The sequence below is a fragment of the Schizosaccharomyces japonicus genome, assembly GCF_000149845.2.
Source record: "Schizosaccharomyces japonicus yFS275 unplaced genomic scaffold supercont5.1, whole genome shotgun sequence".
Classification (NCBI taxonomy): Eukaryota; Fungi; Ascomycota; class Schizosaccharomycetes; order Schizosaccharomycetales; family Schizosaccharomycetaceae; genus Schizosaccharomyces; species Schizosaccharomyces japonicus.
In genome coordinates, this window is record NW_011627860.1 from 2,210,110 (window position 1) to 2,231,738 (window position 21,629).

General features: G+C 44.9%; 8 protein-coding genes across 8 annotated transcripts; 6 read left to right on the top strand and 2 right to left on the bottom strand.

Moving 5' to 3' along the window:
* Positions 1-504: 504 nt before the first annotated feature.
* Positions 505-2,826, top strand: SJAG_00995 (transcription factor TFIIH complex subunit Rad15; the record flags this gene model as incomplete). Its single annotated transcript, XM_002172225.1, has 1 exon — positions 505-2,826. One exon carries the CDS (start codon positions 505-507, stop codon positions 2,824-2,826), a length of 2,322 nt encoding a protein of 773 aa, XP_002172261.1.
* SJAG_00994 (hypothetical protein) lies at positions 2,809-5,680 on the bottom strand. The gene is made up of 2 exons (XM_002172224.2): positions 4,440-5,680; positions 2,809-4,372 (listed from the first exon to the last, which is right to left on the bottom strand). The coding sequence occupies exon 2, from the start codon at positions 3,909-3,911 to the stop codon at positions 3,618-3,620; it is 294 nt and encodes a 97-aa protein (XP_002172260.2). The 5' UTR covers positions 3,912-4,372; positions 4,440-5,680; the 3' UTR covers positions 2,809-3,617.
* On the top strand, positions 4,787-5,791 carry SJAG_00993 (STE/STE7/MEK1 protein kinase Byr1; the record flags this gene model as incomplete). Its single annotated transcript, XM_002172223.1, has 1 exon — positions 4,787-5,791. The coding sequence occupies one exon, from the start codon at positions 4,787-4,789 to the stop codon at positions 5,789-5,791; it is 1,005 nt and encodes a 334-aa protein (XP_002172259.1).
* A 1,218-nt stretch (positions 5,792-7,009) lies between these two features.
* On the top strand, positions 7,010-12,108 carry SJAG_00992 (THO complex subunit Tho2; the record flags this gene model as incomplete). Its single annotated transcript, XM_002172222.2, has 2 exons — positions 7,010-8,963; positions 9,056-12,108. 2 exons carry the CDS (start codon positions 7,010-7,012, stop codon positions 12,106-12,108), a joined length of 5,007 nt encoding a protein of 1,668 aa, XP_002172258.2.
* SJAG_00991 (hamartin) lies at positions 12,089-18,788 on the bottom strand. Its single transcript, XM_002172221.2, has one exon. The coding sequence runs from the start codon at positions 15,162-15,164 to the stop codon at positions 12,369-12,371; it is 2,796 nt and encodes a 931-aa protein (XP_002172257.1). The 5' UTR covers positions 15,165-18,788; the 3' UTR covers positions 12,089-12,368.
* Positions 15,319-17,855, top strand: SJAG_00990 (regulator-G-protein signaling Rgs1). Its single transcript, XM_002172220.2, has 2 exons — positions 15,319-15,704; positions 15,841-17,855. Exons 1-2 carry the CDS (start codon positions 15,558-15,560, stop codon positions 17,131-17,133), a joined length of 1,440 nt encoding a protein of 479 aa, XP_002172256.1. The 5' UTR covers positions 15,319-15,557; the 3' UTR covers positions 17,134-17,855.
* On the top strand, positions 18,027-18,575 carry SJAG_00989 (U4/U6 X U5 tri-snRNP complex subunit Snu23; the record flags this gene model as incomplete). The annotated part of the gene is made up of 1 exon (XM_002172219.1): positions 18,027-18,575. The coding sequence occupies one exon, from the start codon at positions 18,027-18,029 to the stop codon at positions 18,573-18,575; it is 549 nt and encodes a 182-aa protein (XP_002172255.1).
* Positions 18,789-19,614: 826 nt separating the features above from the next.
* On the top strand, positions 19,615-21,597 carry SJAG_00988 (glutamate-cysteine ligase Gcs1; the record flags this gene model as incomplete). The annotated part of the gene is made up of 1 exon (XM_002172218.1): positions 19,615-21,597. The coding sequence occupies one exon, from the start codon at positions 19,615-19,617 to the stop codon at positions 21,595-21,597; it is 1,983 nt and encodes a 660-aa protein (XP_002172254.1).
* Positions 21,598-21,629: the final 32 nt, after the last annotated feature.

The following is a 21,629-nucleotide window of genomic DNA, read 5'->3' on the forward strand; positions in this document are numbered from 1 at the left end:
AGCTCGTTTGACCCAGCTACAAGGCTATTAAGCCAGCAATTCTTGGACGTCCTTGCTTGGTAAGCTTCTTTCCTCCACCATACCAAAATATCGACTCTTGACGAGTCGCAAGAATCAGCGAGAAAGCCGGCGTTTTCTGTATATTTCCCTTCATTCTGCGGTGTACTGCTTTAAAAGAAGCATCAATTGTACGTTTTCCCAGCAGGCTGTGCTTTTTCGGCGACTAACCGAATGTGTTAGTCCTTCAATTGCAGGTTACTCGAACGAACGGAACCCGAACGGAACCTGAACGCAACGATTGTTGTTCTTTACTGCTCTTTTCCTCCTGTGGGACGCCTGTACTTGTTTTGGTTTTCGTTTGCATGCTGTCGTGTGCTCCATTTCATCTGCCAACATTTTTTGTCAAGCTATACCATTCTCAGTTTGCTTAAAACGCCCTCTAGTTGTACACATTTCGTTTCGTCTTAAACACATTCTGTACCTATTGTCTCGTACTTTGTCACCATGAAATTCTATATCGATGATTTGCCTGTTATTTTCCCGTATCCTCGTATATACCCCGAGCAGTACCAGTATATGTGCGACCTGAAAAAGTCCCTGGACGTAGGAGGAGTTGCGCTGCTGGAGATGCCTTCCGGCACGGGAAAGACTATTTCGCTGCTGTCTCTTATTATCTCGTACCAGCAGTTTTATCCCGAACAACGCAAGCTCATCTACTGTTCCCGTACCATGTCCGAGATTGACAAGGCGTTGGCCGAGTTGAAGCGACTGATGGCGTACCGGGAGAAGGAACTCGGACGGCGAGAACCGTTTTTGGGTCTGGGTTTGACGAGTCGTAAAAACCTGTGCCTGCACCCCTCCGTACGACGGGAGAAGAACGGAAACGTTGTCGATGCCAGATGCCGTGCGCTGACCGCGGGCTTTGTAAAGGAGAAAAAACTTGCCGGCATGGATGTCGAGTTGTGCGACTTCCACGAGAATTTAGAAGACCTGGAGCCACACGCTTTGGTGCCAGAGGGTGTGTGGACGTTGGATGATTTGACAGAGTACGGCCAGAAAACCACTAGATGCCCCTACTTTAGTGCTCGCCGGATGCTGCCGTTCTGCAATGTCATCATTTATTCCTATCACTACTTACTTGATCCCAAAATTGCAGAGCGCGTCTCGCGCGAGCTGAGCAAGGACTGCATTGTGGTTTTCGACGAAGCTCACAACATCGACAACGTGTGTATCGAGTCACTTAGTATCGATCTCACCGAATCGTCTTTGCGGAAGGCGTCGCGGGGCATTACTGCGCTGGAACGAAAAGTCGCAGAAGTGAAGCAGGTCGACGCGGGAAAGTTGCAGGATGAATATCGCAAGTTGGTCCAAGGTCTGCGGGAGGCGGATGAAGCTTCGCAGGAGCAACAGTTCATGTCTAATCCAGTGCTCCCTGAGGATGTGCTGAAAGAGGCTGTCCCGGGCAACATTCGGCGTGCCGAACATTTTATTGCGTTTTTGAAAAGATTCATCGAATACCTGAAAACAAGAATGAAAGTACTTTACGTGATTGCAGAAACTCCCGCCTCGTTTCTGCAGCACATGAAAGACCTGACGTTTATCGAGCGCAAACCACTTCGTTTTTGTGCTGAACGCCTCACAAGTCTTGTGCGTACACTCGAATTGCCTATCGTGGACGACTTTCACTCGCTGCAGCAAATCGCAACATTCGCTACGCTTGTAGCCACATACGAACGCGGATTCGTCCTCATTCTCGAACCGTACGAGACCGAAAATGCCACCGTCCCCAATCCTGTGCTCCACTTTGCATGTCTCGATGCGTCCATCGCCATCAAACCCGTGTTTGACAAATTCCGCTCTGTGATCATTACCAGTGGTACGCTCTCTCCTCTGAACATGTATCCGAAAATGCTGCAGTTCGAGACAGTGATGATGGAGTCGTATGGAATGTCTCTCGCTCGCAACTCTTTCTTGCCCATGGTCATTACTCGAGGAAGCGACCAGGTCGCCATATCCTCCAAATTCGAGGCACGTAACGACCCCAGTATCGTTCGTAACTACGGTAACATACTCATTGAGTTCTCTAAAACTACGCCTGACGGACTGGTCGCTTTCTTTCCTAGTTATCTGTATCTGGAAAGTATTGTTTCTAGTTGGCAATCTATGGGCATTCTTGACGAAGTTTGGAAGTACAAGCTGATTCTCGTGGAGACCCCCGACGCCCAGGAAACAACGCTGGCTCTGGAAACGTACAGGGCCGCATGTTGCAATGGCCGCGGTGCTGTACTGTTGTCTGTCGCACGAGGCAAAGTTTCCGAGGGAGTCGATTTTGATCATCAGTATGGACGAACTGTCATCATGTTCGGCATCCCCTACCAGTACACCGAAAGTCGTATCTTGAAAGCTCGTCTGGAGTTTTTGCGTGACACATACCAGATTCGCGAAAACGACTTTCTCACGTTCGACGCCATGCGTCACGCAGCACAGTGTTTGGGTCGAGTATTGCGTGGAAAAGACGACAGCGGAATCATGGTGTTGGCGGATAAAAGATACGGTCGTTCTGACAAACGGTCTAAGCTGCCTAAGTGGATTCAGCAGTACACATCAGAGGGGGCTGCGAATCTCAGCACGGATATGGCTGTTGCGCTAGCGAAGAAGTTTTTGCGCACAATGGCTCAGCCCTTCTCTCTCGAAGATCAAGAGGGCATTTCGTGGTGGACTGTGGAGGAACTCAAAGCCCATCAAAAGTCAAGCCTAATTGCAGCAAAGTCGAAGGACGATAGCATGGACTTTGATATCGAAGAAGACGCTAAAATGACCCCTTGAGACGATTACTGTAAAAATGTGTTTTATTTATTTGTTACTCCTACTGCCGCTAAAAAAGGAATGCACAGGAGAGGCTTTCGGAAAAGTTCTTTTCCCCATTCTCGCAGCGGGAAAATCTACTGACAGCGCTTATATGAGTGCCTCACCTCCTCGTCCCTCGTCCCTCGTCGTACCCATTCTACGAGTCTCGAAAGCGCATACCATAGAGCGCCCGAGCAAAAGCGGGTAGCAGCTGTGCATTCTCTTCTCACCCGATGCTCTGTTTCGTCCATTCCGAGGGACTTTGTCGAGCTCGGCCGAGCTGCTGCTCACCCTCGGCTTTACGTGAGCCGTCGTTTCTCTGCAGTTCCTGTCGAGCGAAGCAGCCAATGCGCCTCTTCGGTCCGTTTCACACCTGATTCATATCGGCACGACCAAAAATGCCTCATCTCTGTTCCACGTCTTCTAGATGCTCGTCTATACTTATGTGACGTTGCCGGCTACCGATGCCTAGATTCGAGTACTACCGCACAGTTCCTCTCGGTTGTCGAGTCAGAGGCGCTGTTTGCCTAACTGCTACTGGGTCGCTGATCGTCGCTGCTTCAAATGGCTGTCGATCTTTTTCATATACCCTTGCGGGTTTTTTCTATTGGGTTTGATCATGTGCTAGTCATATGAATGCAAGTTTTATTTTTATAAGTGTTTATTCTAGGCACATACTGATTGACTCCAACCCAGAGAAACGTAAGCAGCTTCTCGCTTGCATGTGCGAGTCACGCTCAGCTACATCATCTACACACACATGCACATGTTCACATGGATCCAGAAGCGCATGGCGTGTGAATACGTTGTACCAGCTCGTCGTTGTTGTCGTCGTCAACGCATCCGTCATTCAGCGCCTGTCGGAGTGACGGTTCTGTCCATCGGCAGCAGCGAACTTGCATCCATTGTGCGTTTTCCACGCTATCAGCATTGCGCAAAATCTCACGACAGACTGTTTCTTGCACACGTGGAACTGCAGTTTCGGCATATGCTTTCCAGTGATTGGTTTTCTCCTGCATACTGTGTTTTTCTCTCCTCTGTCTTTGGCGGCCTACGTAACGCATCCTGATTTATGTGCCTATCGAAGCGACACTTTATTTCTTTATCGGCTCAGCGATTGGCCAATTCCATATAGACTTTCAGGCCTGATGTCGGCTTGCGAATCCGGTGGATGTGTTTCGACCCGCCGGCGCGGTCTCCCATGGATGCGACATTTCTAAGGAAAGCTGGGCCCTGTTCATCGCGTTTTGCATAATGCCATGCGCAAATTTTGCGACTGTTCGGCTGAATTTTTTAGACATTGTGTCGTCTAACGTTTCAACAAAACGCTTTGCCTTCGACAGCATTCACGCGCCCCGGGTCCCGTCTATTTGCGTCATACTCGCTTATACCAGTTTCATTTGTGAGGACACATTTATTTTCTGTTTTTCGCTCATATAGAAAGGCACCCCTCCGGAAGAGTCCACCCAGCGCGTCACGTTGGGAGTTCTAGTGGCACCCTTGCTTATTTACGTCAGCCTTTACTCTGTCAAAGACACCGTGTCAGCTTTACACAAAGCCCTGTTTGCTCTCTCATTCAAGGAATTACTCACTACACACTCTGAATTAACGAACAAACGGATCGTTGGCAAGACCAACTGAAAACGAGCAACGAACGCCGCCGTACAAGGTCTCTGTGCTTTTTTTATCCAGCTTTTTTCTTTCTTTGTTCCCGCGTCGACAGTACCAGCAGCCTGCTCCCTGTGTAACCGGTCCCTGTTGCACGAGAAAAAAAAACAAGAACCACGTTCTTAGGAGCAATTCCCGAAGTTTGATTGACTCTCTGTGTCTGTACGAAGTCACCTTTAGTTCATACGCGTGTCGTTTTTTAAATTTGGAAAAATAATTTTATTGAAAAACCAATTCCAGGGCTTGTTTGTCATTTCCCCGGCCCTTTCTGATGTTTCGACGGAAAAACAAAAATGTCAAGAACTTAGTTCTTCAGCCCGTTTCGGTGACGGGCTACAACAACAATCTGCTCCAACAGCAATTCGACAACAAGGTCGAAGACTCTTTGGAACGGTACATCCATTCGACCGTCCATCCCTCATGGATTCACGACCTCGACAACATGAAGCTCGAGACAGTCCGGCCCATTGGACAAGGAAACGGCGGGTCTGTAACGCTGGTTCGTTACAACCAGATCTATATGGCAAAAAAGACTGTGTTTGTTGGATCCAATGTCAAGGTCCAGAAGCAGATTCTGCGAGAGATGGATGTGCTCCACCACTGCAAGTCGCCCTTCATTGTCGGCTTCTACGGCGCGTTTCTCGACACAAACGGGATTTGTTTGTGTATGGAGTACATGGATTGCGGGTCGCTTGACCGCATCCTGTACATGGGCGGTCCTCTGCCATGTGACGTACTCGGGACGATTGTCGTGGCTATGGTGAAGGGCCTACAGTACCTTTACAACGTTCTGCACATCATCCACCGTGACCTCAAGCCGGCAAACGTGGTGGTCAACTCGGCCGGACTCATCAAGCTGTGTGATTTCGGCGTGTCGGGAGAGCTAATCAACTCGATGGCCGAGACGTTTGTGGGCACGTCGACATACATGTCTCCCGAGCGGATTTGTGGCGAGAACTACACGATCAAGAGTGATATATGGTCGTTGGGTATCACGATTTACGAGCTTGCCACGCAGAAGTTGCCGTACGCTGGCACGGATGCCGAGGAGGAACCGGCAGGGATCCTGGACCTGCTTCAGCTAATCGTCCACGAGGATCCTCCCCGTCTTCCCGACACATACCCTGAAAGCCTGCGCCTTTTCGTGGAAGCGTGTCTGCAAAAGGACCCTGCCATCCGAGCAACTCCTCAACAACTGTGCACCATGCCGTACTTTCAGACTGCCCTCACCACAAACGTTGACATACGGTCGTGGGCTCTCCAGTACAAGATTTAACCGTTCCCCTTTTCTCCCGTGCTACACTCTCACAAGATTTGTCATGTCCATCGGTAATGCGAGAGTGTGAAACAGGTTCAGCAAGTGGCCCGCTGTCTTTTCTTCCTCTTTCTGTGTTTATGGCTCCTGCCGTTCCTTGCGCGTTTCCCCCCATCGAATGAACATCCAGAATTCCGATTGTGTCATGTTCCCGCTTATGTATTTCACCACACACTTTTTCAAATGACGCCCTCCTGTCATGGTTCCCCTCTATTCTACGACTGATTGTTCTCCGGTTTCATATTTTTGTTTGGTTTGTTCGACGATAAGTTTAAACTTGACGAATTTTGGTATTTCAAACACTTTTCTATGACAAATAAAACGCTTTTCGTTTCCAGAAGATGGAGAAACAAAAAACTAATCCCATGTATACTCCAAAGTTTTTGCATAACAGCAAGATGTTGTTGCCCTATACCTGTTTCCCTCTGTGACCTCAAGGATACCTGGTAGTTCTGCGATTTATTCCTTTTTAGATTTACATGTTAGAAATACTATAAAAAGACGACTTGTTTAGCTTTCTGGTTCGGTATTGGGGGGGGGGGGGGAGGAGAGATCCAATGTTGTGTTTTATTCAATTCAACCTTTCTGTAGCTATTGATCTTTCAGTCTTGGGGTTTAAAGTGGGCATTGATACTGCGTAACTCGGCAATATTCAGTGTATATCCACTTGTGAATCTTATGTACAAAGCTAGTTTCGCATGGTTATGAAACTCTACGAGCTGTTATGATACCTCCCAAGTGCCAAATACAGCAATAAGTATAATCTATTGGCTGAATTGCTCAAGCATGAAAAATACTTATCCCGGGTCTGGTCTTTTCTTCCACAAAAACTCCCAATGCAACTCGACTTCATCGACGCATCATCACCTCCTCTCTTCTCTTCCTTCGACCCCGTAAAACAACTCACCGCTTTATTTTTGTGGTGGTGAATTGGACTTGCCTCTCGACAAATGCTCCACCAAAAATTCATCCACCACCGGTTTTGGTCTACCTAGGTTCGCGTTAACGTTGCTAACAGGATTTCAAGAGTGATTCAGGCGTGTAGCACTCTACGAAACGTCTTTTTGTATTGAAGACCTCGCGTTTTTTGAATAACCGGACGCTTTATCTTCATACACGAAATAGAAAAAGAACTCGCGGGAACTCGGTTATTTGTGTCAATTTCTCCTATACGAGATTATGGAATCCCGAAGTGACACAAATGAAGCTGAAACCCTCCCAAAAAGTCTTTTAAAATATGAACAACTACTCGATGCTTCGTTAGCTCCAGGACGTCCCGTGGAGGAGTTATCGGAATGTCTCTCTGAACTTCTCGAGCTGTCGGTTACTACGGACACTGTGAATTGCGTTCATGTCGCTTTGTTATTGAAGCGTCAGCTTAAAAACGAAAAGTCGTCGGAAAAGTTAATAAGCTCTTTTGTTGATGCGTTATGGCTTTATGACATCGAAGTCCTCCCGGGTGTGCGAGACGAAGCTGAAAAAGAAGGAGTATCTCAAAGGCTAGTACAGTTGGTGAAAGAAGTTCTACAGTCTCTTCCAAAAGAACTACTATTCACACGGCTTGACTGCAGCTTTCTGGAAAGACTTGGAGTTACTCAAAATGGTGAGCTTCTTAACCGAAAAATTGCTCGTGCCAATACCTCTCTCCTGTATAGGCAGCACAAGTTTAACCTTTTAAGAGAAGAAAACGAAGGCTTTTCGAAGCTCATTGTTGAGCTTGATAATGCGTTGCATTATGCACGAGATAAAAGCGTTGACCAACATACCCTAGCGGAAGTTCTTGTGAAGGATATTCAAGTTCTTGTTGGCACTTTCAACCTTGACGGAAGTAAAGTCTTGGACATTGTCTTGTCTTTCTTTGCCGAAAATATTGTTCACCAACATGACTTCCTTATAGACTTCCTAAACGCGTCTCGGTGGAAAGCGGTCAAACCTCCTTTAATGTTTTCACAACTTTCTGTGGAGCAACGTCAAAAACTACTGTCTGAATTGCTCGTTTCTCGTTGTTCGTGGGGAATCGACTCTTCTTTTTTAAAAATATCATCCCAAATATCTCAGTTACTTGGCCACAATCTTGCTTACTTTTATGAACATCTGGAGGATACTCCATTTTCTTATAATGTCCTTATTGCTTTGTTAATTAAGAATGGCTTTTTTGGTGTCGATAACATATGGCCTTACTTATCCCCAAGTGACGAAGAGGTTTCTACGGCTTGGGCCAAGCATAAAGACTCTATTGAAGACGAAATCTACAATGCTAAGGGAAATCCATTGTCCATGGCTGCGCCGTTACCAGACGAGGAGGTGGAAGACGGAGAGGCCCTTATGGATACGGAGATGACTGAAGCAGTTGATACGCCTCCTCCAAAACCTTCTCAAAAACTAGGCCTTCTGAAGGCTTTGCTTGCTATTGGTGATTTAAAATCCTCACTGCTCATACTTGGACGTTTTCCTGTGCTTCTTCAGGTCTGTCCTGAGGCCGCAAAGCTGTTCCTTAAGCTTGTACATATAATGGTTCGCAAAATTTACGTCTCTATCGACTTCCTTGGAAAGCTATCTCCTGATATGCAAGACCGATTACAACAACCAAAGCTGGTGCCGGAGGACTCTCGAGTCAGAGAGATTAAATTGACGCTCCCAAAAACAAAGAAGCAAAAGCCGGTGTTAAATCCATACCCCGTAAACCCAACTGGTGATGTATTTTTCTATGAGGAACGGCTTTCAGAGGATCTACCCATACTCGAGACGATGGAACAATTCTACGGTATATTAGTACCCCTTTTGAAGCTACCAGGTGTTCACTTTTCACAGGACCCTTTGCTATTTACCAAAATCTGCCGAATTGGTGTGTGTCGTTTGAAAAGTCACCCTGAAGAACGTGAACGATGGATTGAAATATGTCGTATCATCCTGTTACCTTCATTAACTTTGATACCAGCAAATGTTGGCATAATTAATGAGTTTAGTGAACTATTTTTCCTTTTTTCTGTAGAGGAAAGATATTCACTTTACGGCGAATGGTCAACGACGACAATGAAAAGGATTCCGGATTTGAAGCTACAAAATTTTCTCGTTGAAAAAGAGGCAAAAGGCATCTTGCGTCGGTTAACCAAAACGAATGTGAAGCAATTTGGTAGGATCTTTGCCAAAGTTTCGCATTCAAATCCAATCACCGTATTTTCATCGCACTGAATCAAATTGAGACTTACGATAATTTGGTTGGAGTCATCGTAGAGGCTTCACGATACCTGACAAAGTTTGGATTTGATGCTCTTACTTACGCAACGCTTGCTGCTCTCTCAAATAGTAACAAACAACGCTTGAAATCAGATGGCACAAGCATTGCACAGTGGTTACAAGGTCTTGCCAGCTTCTGCGGGCGACTCTTCAGGTACTATACGAACATGGATCCTACTATAATCTTTCGTTATTGCATAAAAAGACTTAAACAAAATCAAATGTTTGATTTGATTGTGTTAAGAGATCTTTTGGTTCAAATGTCTGGCATGCAACCGTGGACTAACCTTTCTGATAATCAGCTTCTTGGGGCTGCTGGTGGGAAACTCATGAGGCATTTAAGTCTTTCTTTAATATACGAAAAGCCCTCCGTTATAGTCGATGCAAGTTCACGGTTGCTTCAAGTTCTAAAAGCCAACAATCTTACTGGTCAACTTTTAATTTTACTCGCTCAAAAGTTGCGCACCTGTATCTATAACGTTGAAGAGCAACATACTCACCTGAAACTGATTGGGAACTTGTATGATGATTGTTCTGATGTTTTATTTTTACTTGTTGAATTCCTGTCATTCCATTGCACTCCTGGCGAGTATGCATCAATGATTCCTAAACCAGCAGATATGTTGGAGAAGTTTCATCTTGATCCACCTCTTATGTTTTTTTTGTATCGTTATGCAGTTGAAAAACCTTGGCGTGTATATAGTCTTCAAAACAATAAACGTTCGGACGATGCAGATGAGAAAATGCAGGTTGATGATCAAATCCCGAACGCAACCCCGAGTGAGTCTTCTGTTGTAAAAGAAGCTCCTATGTCTGATGACCAGTTGTCTCTAGAGTCTTTCATTCAACAGCCTCATGGTTTGTTTCCAGCAAATACTTGGGCGTATATATCTCCTTCTTTTTACACAATTTTTTGGAACCTCTCTATCTACGATATATACCTCCCCTTTGAACATTATGAATCCGAAAGAAATCGTTTAGTGGATCAAATGTATCAAGTCGGCGCCGAAAAAGAAGCTTCTCAATTGAAGTTCAATCAAAAGCGAATTGAGAAACAGAAATTATTTGAGATTTCAGGCGAGCTTCAAAGTGAATTGAAAGAACACATGCGTTCGTTAGAATCTACAAGAAAGTATCTTCATTCTAAGTCTGACTACTGGTTTTTGCCCTCCGGAACAAAAGTGGATGGGGAACAGTTGGACCGTCCAAGATGGAATGCTGTGGATAAATTTTGGTCTCTTTGCATAGCTCCGCGCTTACGTTTAAGTCCCCATGATGCAATTTTCTGTGCCAAATTTGTGAAGCTTCTACATTCTCTTAACACTTGGAATTTTTCCACGATGTCACTTTTGGATATCCTATTTGGTCCACAATTACCATCACTGATATTCAGCTTCACTCAGCGTGAAGCTGCCAATTTCAGTCGGTTTCTTTTTGAAATACTTGCTGAAATTACTGCCTGGCATAAAGATCCGGGGCTTTACGAGAGGGATTGTTTGGGAAATGGTCATTTGGTTGGTTTTGTTTTGGAATGGAATGAAACGAAGGATGATGGTGCTGTTGATCCTTCACGATTACTTCGACATAATCGCTACTTGCTTTTGGTTAGTAAGTGGCACAAGCAGCTCACCATGATTATGGAAAAATGTTTGCTTTCTGGAGATTACATGCATATCTACAATTCCATCGTTATTTTAGAACGTATATTACCCTTCTTCCCTCTCATTGAAGAAAGTGGAAGAACCCTAAAATCGGCTGCCGAGAAGCTTAAGGATAATGAACAGCGAGAAGATCTAAAGGTTTTGGCACTTGGCTATTACTCCAAACTAGCCAAGAAAGAGGCAACTTGGGTATCGTTTCATAGTTTCTCTGGAACTGTGAAACCAAAATCAACTAAAGTCGAAGAAAAACCAAAAAAAGCTGACCCTTCTCCAATGGCGGTTGAAAAGGATGTTGAAGAGGCTCCGGCTAAGAAGACCTCAAGTCCCGTTAAGGAATCTTCTACTACTATTTCAACTGCTGCTGCTCATTCGGCTGCTACTGCTCCTGCTACTCCTGCTACTGTTGATGAAAAGCCTGTTTCAGATACAAAGCCGACTCCTGTTCCGCCAAAACAAACCACAACTCCCCTTAACGTACAAGCCAAAGAATTCAAACCCCATACTGAAGAGAAAGTTGAGACTAGCGAAAAGCCACCTGAAGCAACAACAAATAGCAACGCTTCTGTCAGAAGAAGTAACCAACCTTCTCCTAAAGAAGGTACCCCTTCTAGAGGTACCTCTTATCGTCATGACAGGGCACCACCAAAGGACTCATACAAGCCAGGGGAAGCAAGAAATATTCGCGCTTCTCGATACAGGAATATGGCTTCAGAGAACCCGGATTCTCAACAACAACAGCGCCCTTTCAATTCACGTCATAATCAAAGAGATTCTCGTCAACAGTCTCCCGATCAAAAATATAACGAGAGTGGAGCAAGTTCTGGTAATTGGCGCTCTACGGGAAATCGCCAAAATCGCAATCCTCGTGGTACTAAGTACAATACTCAGACAAATGAGGGACAAACTTCACGTAATGAGCCGTATTCAGGAGGCGGAGAGCCAGGATCTCGTGTTCAGGAACACGACAGAAACACTCCTTCACAGCGGAGAAATACAGGCTCCAATGATAAGAATGAACGAGGATATTTCAATGAGGATGGTAGACATCGCGGCAACTACCAATATTATAACAGAAACCAAAGAATGCAACGACAAGATAGACAGGGCGATGATAAACAGCGCGAGTCATCTGCTTCTTCTAAAACAGACACTAATGCTGGTTACCGTCCTTCTGATAAACCGCGTAGATACAATTATGACAAGTCCTCTGCGGGAAGTCACGATGGATCTTCGCGCAGTGAAGATAACAGTTTCCGCAAAAGACAAGACGGTCGTTCTGAAAGAGATGGTAACAACTCTCACTTTTCGGGACGCAACCGACCTCGTACATCTTCTAATACTCAGAATTTTAGAGATGATAAAAGACGCCGCATGCAATAAATGCCCGCATTCTTCTTCATTCGTTTATTGTTACTTGTTATACCACGTTTTATGTCTCTGCAAAAAAGCAGCGTTCAATTTGGAAGGGTTTATTCTATAACTACTCATTAATAAATAAATATAATAGTAAGACAGTGTCGTTTAAAGGATTGGTTCGGGAATATACACAAAATAGATACATGTTGTTAACGAGTAAGAAGTGCGTAAGACTGACTTTTACGATTCTTATGGAAGACGGAAAACAAAACGTGAGTACTCGTTTAGGAAGACCCATCGCCGGAGTCATGAGCAGAGGAACTTTGGTAAAATGAAGATAGCATATTGTCAGAACGGCCCGTTCTCGTAGTGCGATTTGATGATGCGTCATTTACCCTGAATCTAGCCTGATGATGCACACCCTCAAAGCTTGTTGAAGGTCGGCGACTGCCATAGTTATTAGCAGCAGTGTTATTCATCTGAGCATTCTTAAGATGTTCAATGTCAGTTTGAGCTGCTATGAACTTGTCTTCAAGATCACGATAGCGGGTGAGTAAATCTGTATATTTTCCATCAAGCTCATTGTACATAGATTCGTACATGTTGCTAGAAACGTTGAAAGAGTGACGCAAACTTGGTGCCGAGATTTGAGAGGAAAGTTTCTTTTCCAATTCAAAGACCTTGGCCTCACTCACGATTTTAAGTGCCTCCATATCCTTTGTCAATGATTCTAACTGAGCAGTTAAACAAGCATTCTCGTTTTCGAGTTCAACACGTTGAATTTCATCGCGAATGCGAATTTTTTCTCGTTCTTCTGAATCCAAAAGTCGTTCGGATTTGGCCTCATCATCATCATCATGGCCAGACACGGCGGAGGACGACAAATCACTGTGAGTAGCTGAAGCATCATTGTCAAGTAATGTTTTCAACTTCAAAAGCTCTTGCACTTTTGCTTCCGTCATTTGAAGCTGTAACTTAAGTTCGGTTTTTTCATAAGCCAAAGTATCCTGGTCAGACTTTACCACACGGAACTGCTGCTGCAGATTGTCTAACGCCGTTTGGTAATTCTTGTCCTTTTCTTCCCATGCCTTTCTTTCTCCACGCATTGTTTTAAGCTTATTATTTAAATCGGTTTCCCATCTCAAGCGACGGTTCAGTGTTGCCTGGAATTCGACTTTTTGTTGTTCAAGATTTTGTTTCAGTAGCTGAACTTGCGTTTTCAAACTTTTGTTTGTAGCGTAAAGCTTCTGACGTTCAGCCTCAACTGCTATATCTAAAACCTGTTCTTTGCGCATTCTTGCAATGTTTGTAATATGCTGCTGACGCATGTATTTTTCAAAAGCAAGTTCGTTTTGTAAGAACAATTGTTGCCTGTACAAACGAAGAAAAAGAGCTGATTTGTCACGAACAGCGTTGATCTCCAAATCGTAGTCAGCGGCCGAAAGCACTGGTTGCTCAACAGGTTTTTCTGTCTTCATAATTGTATTAGAGACTGCACTGTTCACCGAAGGCGATATAGAAATATTATCTGAAAACTCTTCCATTAATTGAGTAGCCATTGTGTTTAAAGGTAATGCCGTTCCATCCTCCCCGACAAAACTAGAAACAGCAGAGTGAGAGCCTGATTCGTTTCCCTTGATACTGAAAGGTGTAGCGTCTTGAGAGACGTTTACATCTTCTCCGGCCTGTGCAAAGACGGTTCGATTCGGAGCCGGTTCACGCAGCATATTAACGGCCTGCTCAAAATGACTATTGGTTTCGCCCTTAGAACCAATAGAGTCTAGCAGATTTTGCACATTCAAGGTTGTACACATCCCAAAAATTTTTGTTGCATCAAGTTTGGTCCAGCGTGCCTTGTCTTCCAGTTCTGCCTCACTCGTATAACGCAAAAAGTTGCGATGCAATGTATGACGAGACAATAGGGGTTCCAATTTGCTCCGTAAAAGGTCCAAATCTATTTGCAAAGTGATGTTCACACCATGTTGCTCAGCATAGGCGTTCGGATTGAGCAGAAACTTTAAGAAATTGACAGGGTATAATGCATAAAGTAATGTAAATAACTGCTTAAAGCTTGGCGAGTCACTGACTCCTTCCGGTGCTGGAGGTTCTGTAAAACCCGTCAAATGATCATAAAGGCTTTCCGTATCGCTGCTGGAGCTCTCGGTGATATCGGCAGTGAGTATTTTCCAGGAGGGATTATCTGGAACAAGGGCACTGGGAATTGACTTGTGGTCAACTTCAAGTGCTATGCGAAGGAAAATGCAAAAGATCCGCGTCAGGGAATCGTTTATGAGATTGCACACATGAGGCAGGAGCATAGACAAAGAGGAAACCGCAAAAGACATAAGAAGAGGGGATTCATCAAACTCCAAGGTGGAGAGCAGGCTATCAAAAAAGGGTGTCTGAACAAGATCGTAAAGTCTCGGACCTTGGCAACATAAAATTTCGTTAAAAATGGAGAGTATAGGTACACGGTATTGGGTGTTTTTAAAATAGGAGTCGAACGTCGTGCAGAGCTCCTTGGGACGTTGCACTCCGTAGGCAATCAGAATGTCCTTCGTAGAATCGACAATCTGTCGTCGATGAAGAAGTACTGTCTGATCATTAGAATCAGTGACAGCGTTGTCTAGATACAACTCGATCAGACGCCTTGCAATCTCTTGTGCACATTCTTCCCGTAAAGATCCGCCCCAGTCATCTTCCTCGTAGATGAGTAAATAGAACAATATGGACTTGATATCACTGACAATTGGCTTCAACTGTGTTGGGGAATTCAAGAACGGGTAAAAAACCTGATCCCACCAGGAATCGACTGCATCTTTGTTCATGATTAACAGCGGAATTACCGTTTTCAACACGGTTAGCCATAGGATCCGCAACTGATTCGTATTAAACGGTTGTTTGTCGTACAACTCATCTAATGTACTTCTAATTTTCCGAGAGTTTGCTGCATTCGGTGTCGGAAATTTCTGCTGATATTCTTCCACAGACTCGTTCAACTTCGTAAAATCGACATTTTTTCCATCTGCAAAATTTTTAAACACTTCTTCAAGAGCTTTTATTAGCGATTGAACTGGCATTCCCAATAGTAACGCGTTCTGAGAGTGTTTGGTGAAAGGCAGGCGATGCTCTGTGCCTGTTAGACCCCTGCCCCTGTTACCTCGGAAGTCGCTTAAAATAGTGCGCTCGTTTACTCCGAGTTTATTTGGCTTTATGCGATGTTACTTGGAACCAGTCTAATTTAAATGGAGGAAATAGCTTAATTCCAACCTGCCGTTCACCAAACACTAGCATTTCCGTTCGGTAATTCTCCGCTAGGCTTCTCGTAAAAAAATAGTGCAGCACAAAAAGAAATTCTCCGTGGAACCATTAATCCGCGCTCAATCTTCGTTAGGGGGACCATCCCCATACTCATGGGCGGCACAAAAGAATTGGGACAAAGAACAAGGGGTAATTCTTCCTAGCTCATATAAATGGCGCGTAGAAGCTCTTGTGGCCTTCCTCGTCTTTTTTCACATACTGTAATGGAAGAACCGACGGTGCCGCGTAAACTGGAGTCCAAACATCAGAAGTCTACACGGTTCATGCAACTGACTTATGTAGGCAGACCATTCAGCAAGGTTCGTGCGATTTTATGTTTCCCCGTGGACCGGCTATATGTAAAGGCATCTACGGATGTTAACTAGTTGGTTTCGTCACAGCTTTGGGGCTTCCATCAGTTTTAGTTCTTGAGTCTAGATTCTAATGCGTGTTTAGGACTTTTTAGAGTTGTTTGGCGCCATGATCGTTTCGACGCCGTTTTCATCGCATAGAATGTATTTCAAGACCTTTGAGAATACGTGCACACTAAAACAACTGCTGTTCACACTCGAGAATCTGCAGCTTAATCTCGTTCATCGTATCGATGGAGATGCGAACGGCACTGGGAAAATTATTAAATCGACTACAAAGTTCAGCGTCCCGAAGAAAGTAGCCAAATGCCTCTGTCAGATGTTTCTCAACGCTCGTCTGATAACTTCCGTTTCTGATGCGTATGCTCGAAAGCTGACGAGTGAAAAAACGCTGTTGAGACTTACACGGAAAGGTGCCAGCGTTGTAGATCAGTTCATTCAGCAGAATGCTGTGAAAGATTACCCGTTCCCAGCACAGATGCTGAAGGATCCCCTCATCTTGGTCCCGATCAACCGCATGCAAGACACAGACCTTGTGTACCGCGACGAAACGTTGATTCAGACTCTCCTCCAGCGTATGCTCGGCAACCGTCCTCTCTTAGAGGATGGGTTGGACTCTCGAAGAGTCATTGTGTACGAGCGTGCGGACACGAGTGTCCGAGGTCAAAAGCGGTTGCAGTACGAGCTGTACGGCATCGATGTGATGGAGTGGTTGATGAACAACACAATGCTGCTGGACTGGACCGAACTTCAGGATATCGCGAACGACTTCTTGCTGTACGGTTTGCTTGAACACGAAAGACCTACTAGTCAGACGATGGTTTTTTCATATCACAAGGGTACGAGCTATATCATTACCGCGTCTGGTATTGAGGTTCTTGGCTGGCATCAGTTTGGTAAGGCCAAACGGATTGCTAAACTTATTCAAGAGCTCAGAAAGACAAAGAGTAATGTCGAGATAGTTGAGCAAATCTTGAAAATGCCAAACCTTCACACTTCATTTTATGAGTTCGCTCTTCATAATTACTGTGAGGAGAATGCTCGCTTTTACGAAGATACGCGTGATTTCCAGGAGTGTTGTCAAGTTGCTCTGCGTGAAAAAGACGAAACGCTCTTGCGTGAATGCTTTACCCAGGCCTACCGTATTTACAACTGCTACCTTTCTGTCAACGCGCCTAACCGACTAAACATCCCCGACGAAATATATCGTCGAGTGGTAGCACATATGGCGCGCGCCATGGAGGACGACTCTATGGCTGAGTGGGTGGAAGGCGTGCATATACTATTTGCTGAGGTCAGAGAACATGTCACGGACCTCATGGCAGGCGATTCGCTTATGAAGTTTTTGGAACAAAACGAGAGCAAAGAGGATGAATAGGTAGTGAGGCGTTTTCATGCCCGTTCACCTTTCTTCTCCTTCGGTTTCTTATTTCACTTTCGGTCTCACATCTCTCACTCCTCCTTCAATTTGTGCTCTCTCCAGTCCTTGGGCAATCATTCAACTGTACATAAACCCATTCCCTTTTAAGGAATAGCCTAGTGCCAAGCTCTTCCTTTTTGTAAATAAATTGGCACCTCATGACTGGAGAAGAGTGCATTTAGGCCTTTGCCTTTGATTGTATGGGGGATATATTCTTTTTTTCTCTGCTTTTTGTTTCTACCGCTGGTAATTGCTTGTTTCTGTACCTCGGTGGTTTCGGTCATTCTGCTTCGCTGTCCTTTTCTTGGATATGCAGCGTAAGCTTGTCCGCCTACTGTGTGTTGCACGATTTTTGATTGTGTGTGGAAAAACAATTGTTATGTTCCTTCTTTTGCCATAACAAGCAGTTTGTCGCAGGCGTGTTGCGAATATTAAAAAAACAATCCTTTGATACTGTTACTAAACTGTGTATCCCTCGCATTATCTGCTTCTTCTTTCTTTAAATTTGACTAAGATGTTTGATGCATCCACTACTCTTGTTTATTATTTTTTTTTTTTCGTTTTGCTATCTTTAATTTGCCATTTGGTTATTAGATAGTTATTGATGAAGTGTGTACATAGGGCAATGAATATAAATACATTACCGCTGTTTAACCGGATTGAATAGAAAACACACATGCCATCGGGCAGTATTTTCTATTGAATCTGTGTACAAAAAGACTGCAAATTGTGTGTTTAAGACATTTACAGCGAGTCGTGTTGATCAGAAGCCATTTGCAGCAAACACCTTACTCACACTTCTCGTTGCTCTGTCTGTTAGAACGACTACAGTCCCCTCCTCTACGAACCTCATGGGTACGGAAAAAAAGTTGACAACGCATACGCAGGCTTCCGCTCCCTCCGTGAAAAGATCCACTCGCCAATTTAAGGTGGTCGGTGCTCGGACTGAGCGAATTGACTTCACAAAAGACGTTAATAAAGTGACAATTGCTCCACCTGGGTCCAGTGTTGGACGGCGAGGAAAGAGCGCTGGCTGGTACTGTGAAGCATGTGATGAGACATATCGCGATTCATTAAGTTGGTTGGATCATTTAAACAGTGCTCAGCATTTGCGAAAAACTCGAACAGTCATTTCGGACGAGCGTGCAACAGTGGACCAAGTCCGGGAACGCATTGAGTACTGGAAAAACTTACTCAAGTCACCACAGGAGGGCTCTGCTGAGTATGATTTGAAGGCCAGAGTTGCTGCTTATCATAAACAACGGCAAAAGGAAAAGGAGCTCAAGAAATTACGCAAGAAACAACGGTCTAACGCCACCCATGCTGTCGACGACGCAGGGATTGACCCTCAATTGGCAAGTGTTATGGGCATAACGGGTTTTGGAAGCACAAAAACTTAGACGAACTTAATCTCTGCATCCCCAGTTGTAGCTAAACCGAACAAAAGAAAAACACTGCTACGTCTGTCCGCGAAACTCACACAAGCACATTGACGACTATTACCGTACCCTTTACAGCTTTACAGTTCGCTAAATTATCCGTCCCCTTCGCCTCTACCGCTTCTACCCGCCTCTTTTTTTCCTCTCCGCTTTTTTGCATAAACTACACTCCAATTTTCCTCTGGCCTGCTTTGACCAGCTTACCTTTATTTCAAATATCTGGGGTTTCTTAGTAAGCGATCACCAGGACAACTAAGATGCTCTTCTACTGGTCCAAAGTGCTCGTTTAGATGTCATCGGCCAGCGTACCTGCGCACTATCAGCGACCCCATTACGCAACTCCCTTAACGGAGTACGTGAGCTATCGTTACTATTTTTGTTGGTGACTAAGCAGGCAGCGCTTGTTTCTCCAAGACAGCGCAATATATAACGGGGTTTGGTTCATCACGACATATTTCGTTTTTTTCCTAATTCTCATTTTATAAACAGTTCCGCCTTTTGACGATTCGGTGGACGCGTTTCCGTATAACGGACCGAGAGTTTCATTTACTGTTTTATCTTTTTGGCTCTTGCTGAATTCTGCCGACTTGCGTAAGTGTAGCGGTGCTTTCGCTACAGTGTTCTTCCAACAGCAAAAACCTGTTAGAAAACCATTGGCATTGAAATCAATCCAAACTCAAGGATAATTACCTGTAAAAGCTGATAACATAACTGCTCGTTTGTGTTAGCGGACTGTTTGGTTTCATATTACGAGTTTTTGTCAAGGGTTTCGACAACGACTTACTTCTCCTGTAATTCATTATTACAGCAGGTTGCTTTTTGTCGCTGTATAATAGTCTCTTGTCTTTGTACGTTTTGGCTTCGTTTCGACTAGTATCGCGGATTTTTTATCGTGTTACTCCGAACTAATTGGTCTCTTTATTTTCTCCTCATTTCTTTCTCTCGGTTTAGTAATTTCTCCCCATATCTTTTAAATAGCGACTTTTGAAAACTACTCACAATGGGATTGCTGGTCGTGGGTACTCCTCTCTCATGGGAAGAATCGAAAAAATACTTTGATCATGTTCGTGAAAATGGCATTGAACAGTTCATCCACATGTACGAGAATGGTTTGAAAAAGACGAACGACATTCTCCTTTGGGGTGATGAAATTGAGTACATTGTCCTGTCTGTGGACGAAGATCATAAAATCGCTCGCGTCTCCTTGCGTCAGGAAGACATTCTTGAAGCTTTAGAGGAACACGAGAAGAGCGGCTTTGCCGTAGATGCTTCGTCTCTCATCAGCGGCATGCACAATTCCGTCCCCATTAAGCCAGAAGAATTGCGTGAGTTGTTCCACGAACAAGTCAACGAAAACAAAACCCCCGACTTAAAGAAGCCTTTCCGTGCTGAATATGTTACGCCTACCTTCCACCCGGAATACGGCCGTTACATGGTGGAAAGCACTCCTGGAGCACCATATGGTTCTACCTTGGAGGACTTGCTGAACGTTGAAGCAAACATGCTGATGCGACGCATTATCATTCAGCAGCACTTGGCGAAAAACGAGTTCCCAGTAACTTTGACCAACTTCCCCCTGTTGGGAGCAAAAGACTTCACTGACCCTCCTACTACGGCGAATGGACCCATCTCACGTTCGTTTTTCTTGCCGGACGAGGTCATTAATAGTCATGTCCGGTTCCCAACACTGACTGCGAATATTCGTACGCGCAGACGTCGCAAGGTCGCTATGAATGTCCCTATCTATGTTGATAAGAACACACCTCAACCCTTTCACGACAATACTATTCCTTGGGACCGCGATTTGTTCCCCGAGGATGTGAATGCCCGTGAAGGTGCCGCGTTAGATAATCACATTTACATGGACAGTATGGGTTTTGGTATGGGGTGTTGTTGTCTCCAACTTACCTTCCAAACGACTGGCGTTGATGAAGCTAGAAAACTGTATGACCAGCTCACACCTATCGCTCCTCTCATGATGGCACTCTCCGCGGCCACTCCCGTCTTCCGTGGCTTTTTGGCCGAGCAAGATTGTCGTTGGAATGTGATTGCAGGTGCGGTGGACGACCGTACGGAGGAGGAGCTCAAAACCGTTCCTAAATCGCGTTACGACTCTGTTGATTGTTACATCGCCAACGATCCACGTAACCTTTCAGAGTATTCCGATGTGCCGTTGGTGATGAACGATCGCTGCTACAAGCAGTTGAGGGACGCTGGCATTGACGAAAAGTTGGCTCGTCATGTTGCCCACATTTTCTTCCGTGACCCGCTTGTCATTTTTAGTGACAGTATTCACCAAGACAATACCAAATCGAATGGTTTTTTCGAGAACCTGAACTCTACAAATTGGCAGAGTATTCGTTTCAAGCCCCCTCCACCTCAAAGCAACATTGGCTGGCGTGTCGAGTTCCGTTCGCTTGAAGTGCAGCTCACGGACTTTGAGAATGCAGCCTATGCTGTCTTTGTTGTCCTGTTGTCTCGAGCCATTCTTTCGTTTAAACTCAACTTCTACATGCCAATCTCGTTGGTCGATGAGAACATGAAGCGTGCTCATGCCCGCGATGCTATTCACCGCCACAAGTTCTGGTTCCGCAGAAACCCGTTCCCTTCCAGTGCGGACACTGCTACTTCTAGTAGCCGGGATCAATTTGCAGAGTACACTTTGGACGAGCTTTTCAACGGTTCAGACGAGAATGGCTCCTTCCCTGGTTTTGTGCGCATTGTCCGTAGCTACTTGCATTCTTGCAATCCCAAGGCGAGTGTTCTCTACCGTCTTGAACGCTACATCCAACTCATTTCACAAAGAGCTTCTGGTGAATGCATGACAGCTGCCACATGGATCCGTCGTTTCTTTATGAACCATCCCGAGTACAAGCACGACAGTGTTGTGACGCAAAAAATGACCTACGATCTGGTAAAGAAGGTCTTGGACTTGGAGTCCGGCGGTTTCGATTCAGACCTTTTAGGAAAAACAAATGCTTAGAGGAAGCCGATCCCAGCTTCAACAAAACCACT

Bases quoted from the DNA above. Each gene is read 5' to 3' on its own strand.
- SJAG_00990 (XM_002172220.2), top strand. From the start codon at position 15,558: ATGGCGCGTAGAAGCTCTTGTGGCCTTCCTCGTCTTTTTTCACATACT. The intron at 15,705-15,840 runs GTTCGTGCGATT...ATGCGTGTTTAG, and splicing joins TAGGCAGACCATTCAGCAAG to GACTTTTTAGAGTTGTTTGG.
- SJAG_00994 (XM_002172224.2), bottom strand. From the start codon at position 3,911: ATGCGTTACGTAGGCCGCCAAAGACAGAGGAGAGAAAAACACAGTATG.
- SJAG_00991 (XM_002172221.2), bottom strand. From the start codon at position 15,164: ATGCCAGTTCAATCGCTAATAAAAGCTCTTGAAGAAGTGTTTAAAAAT.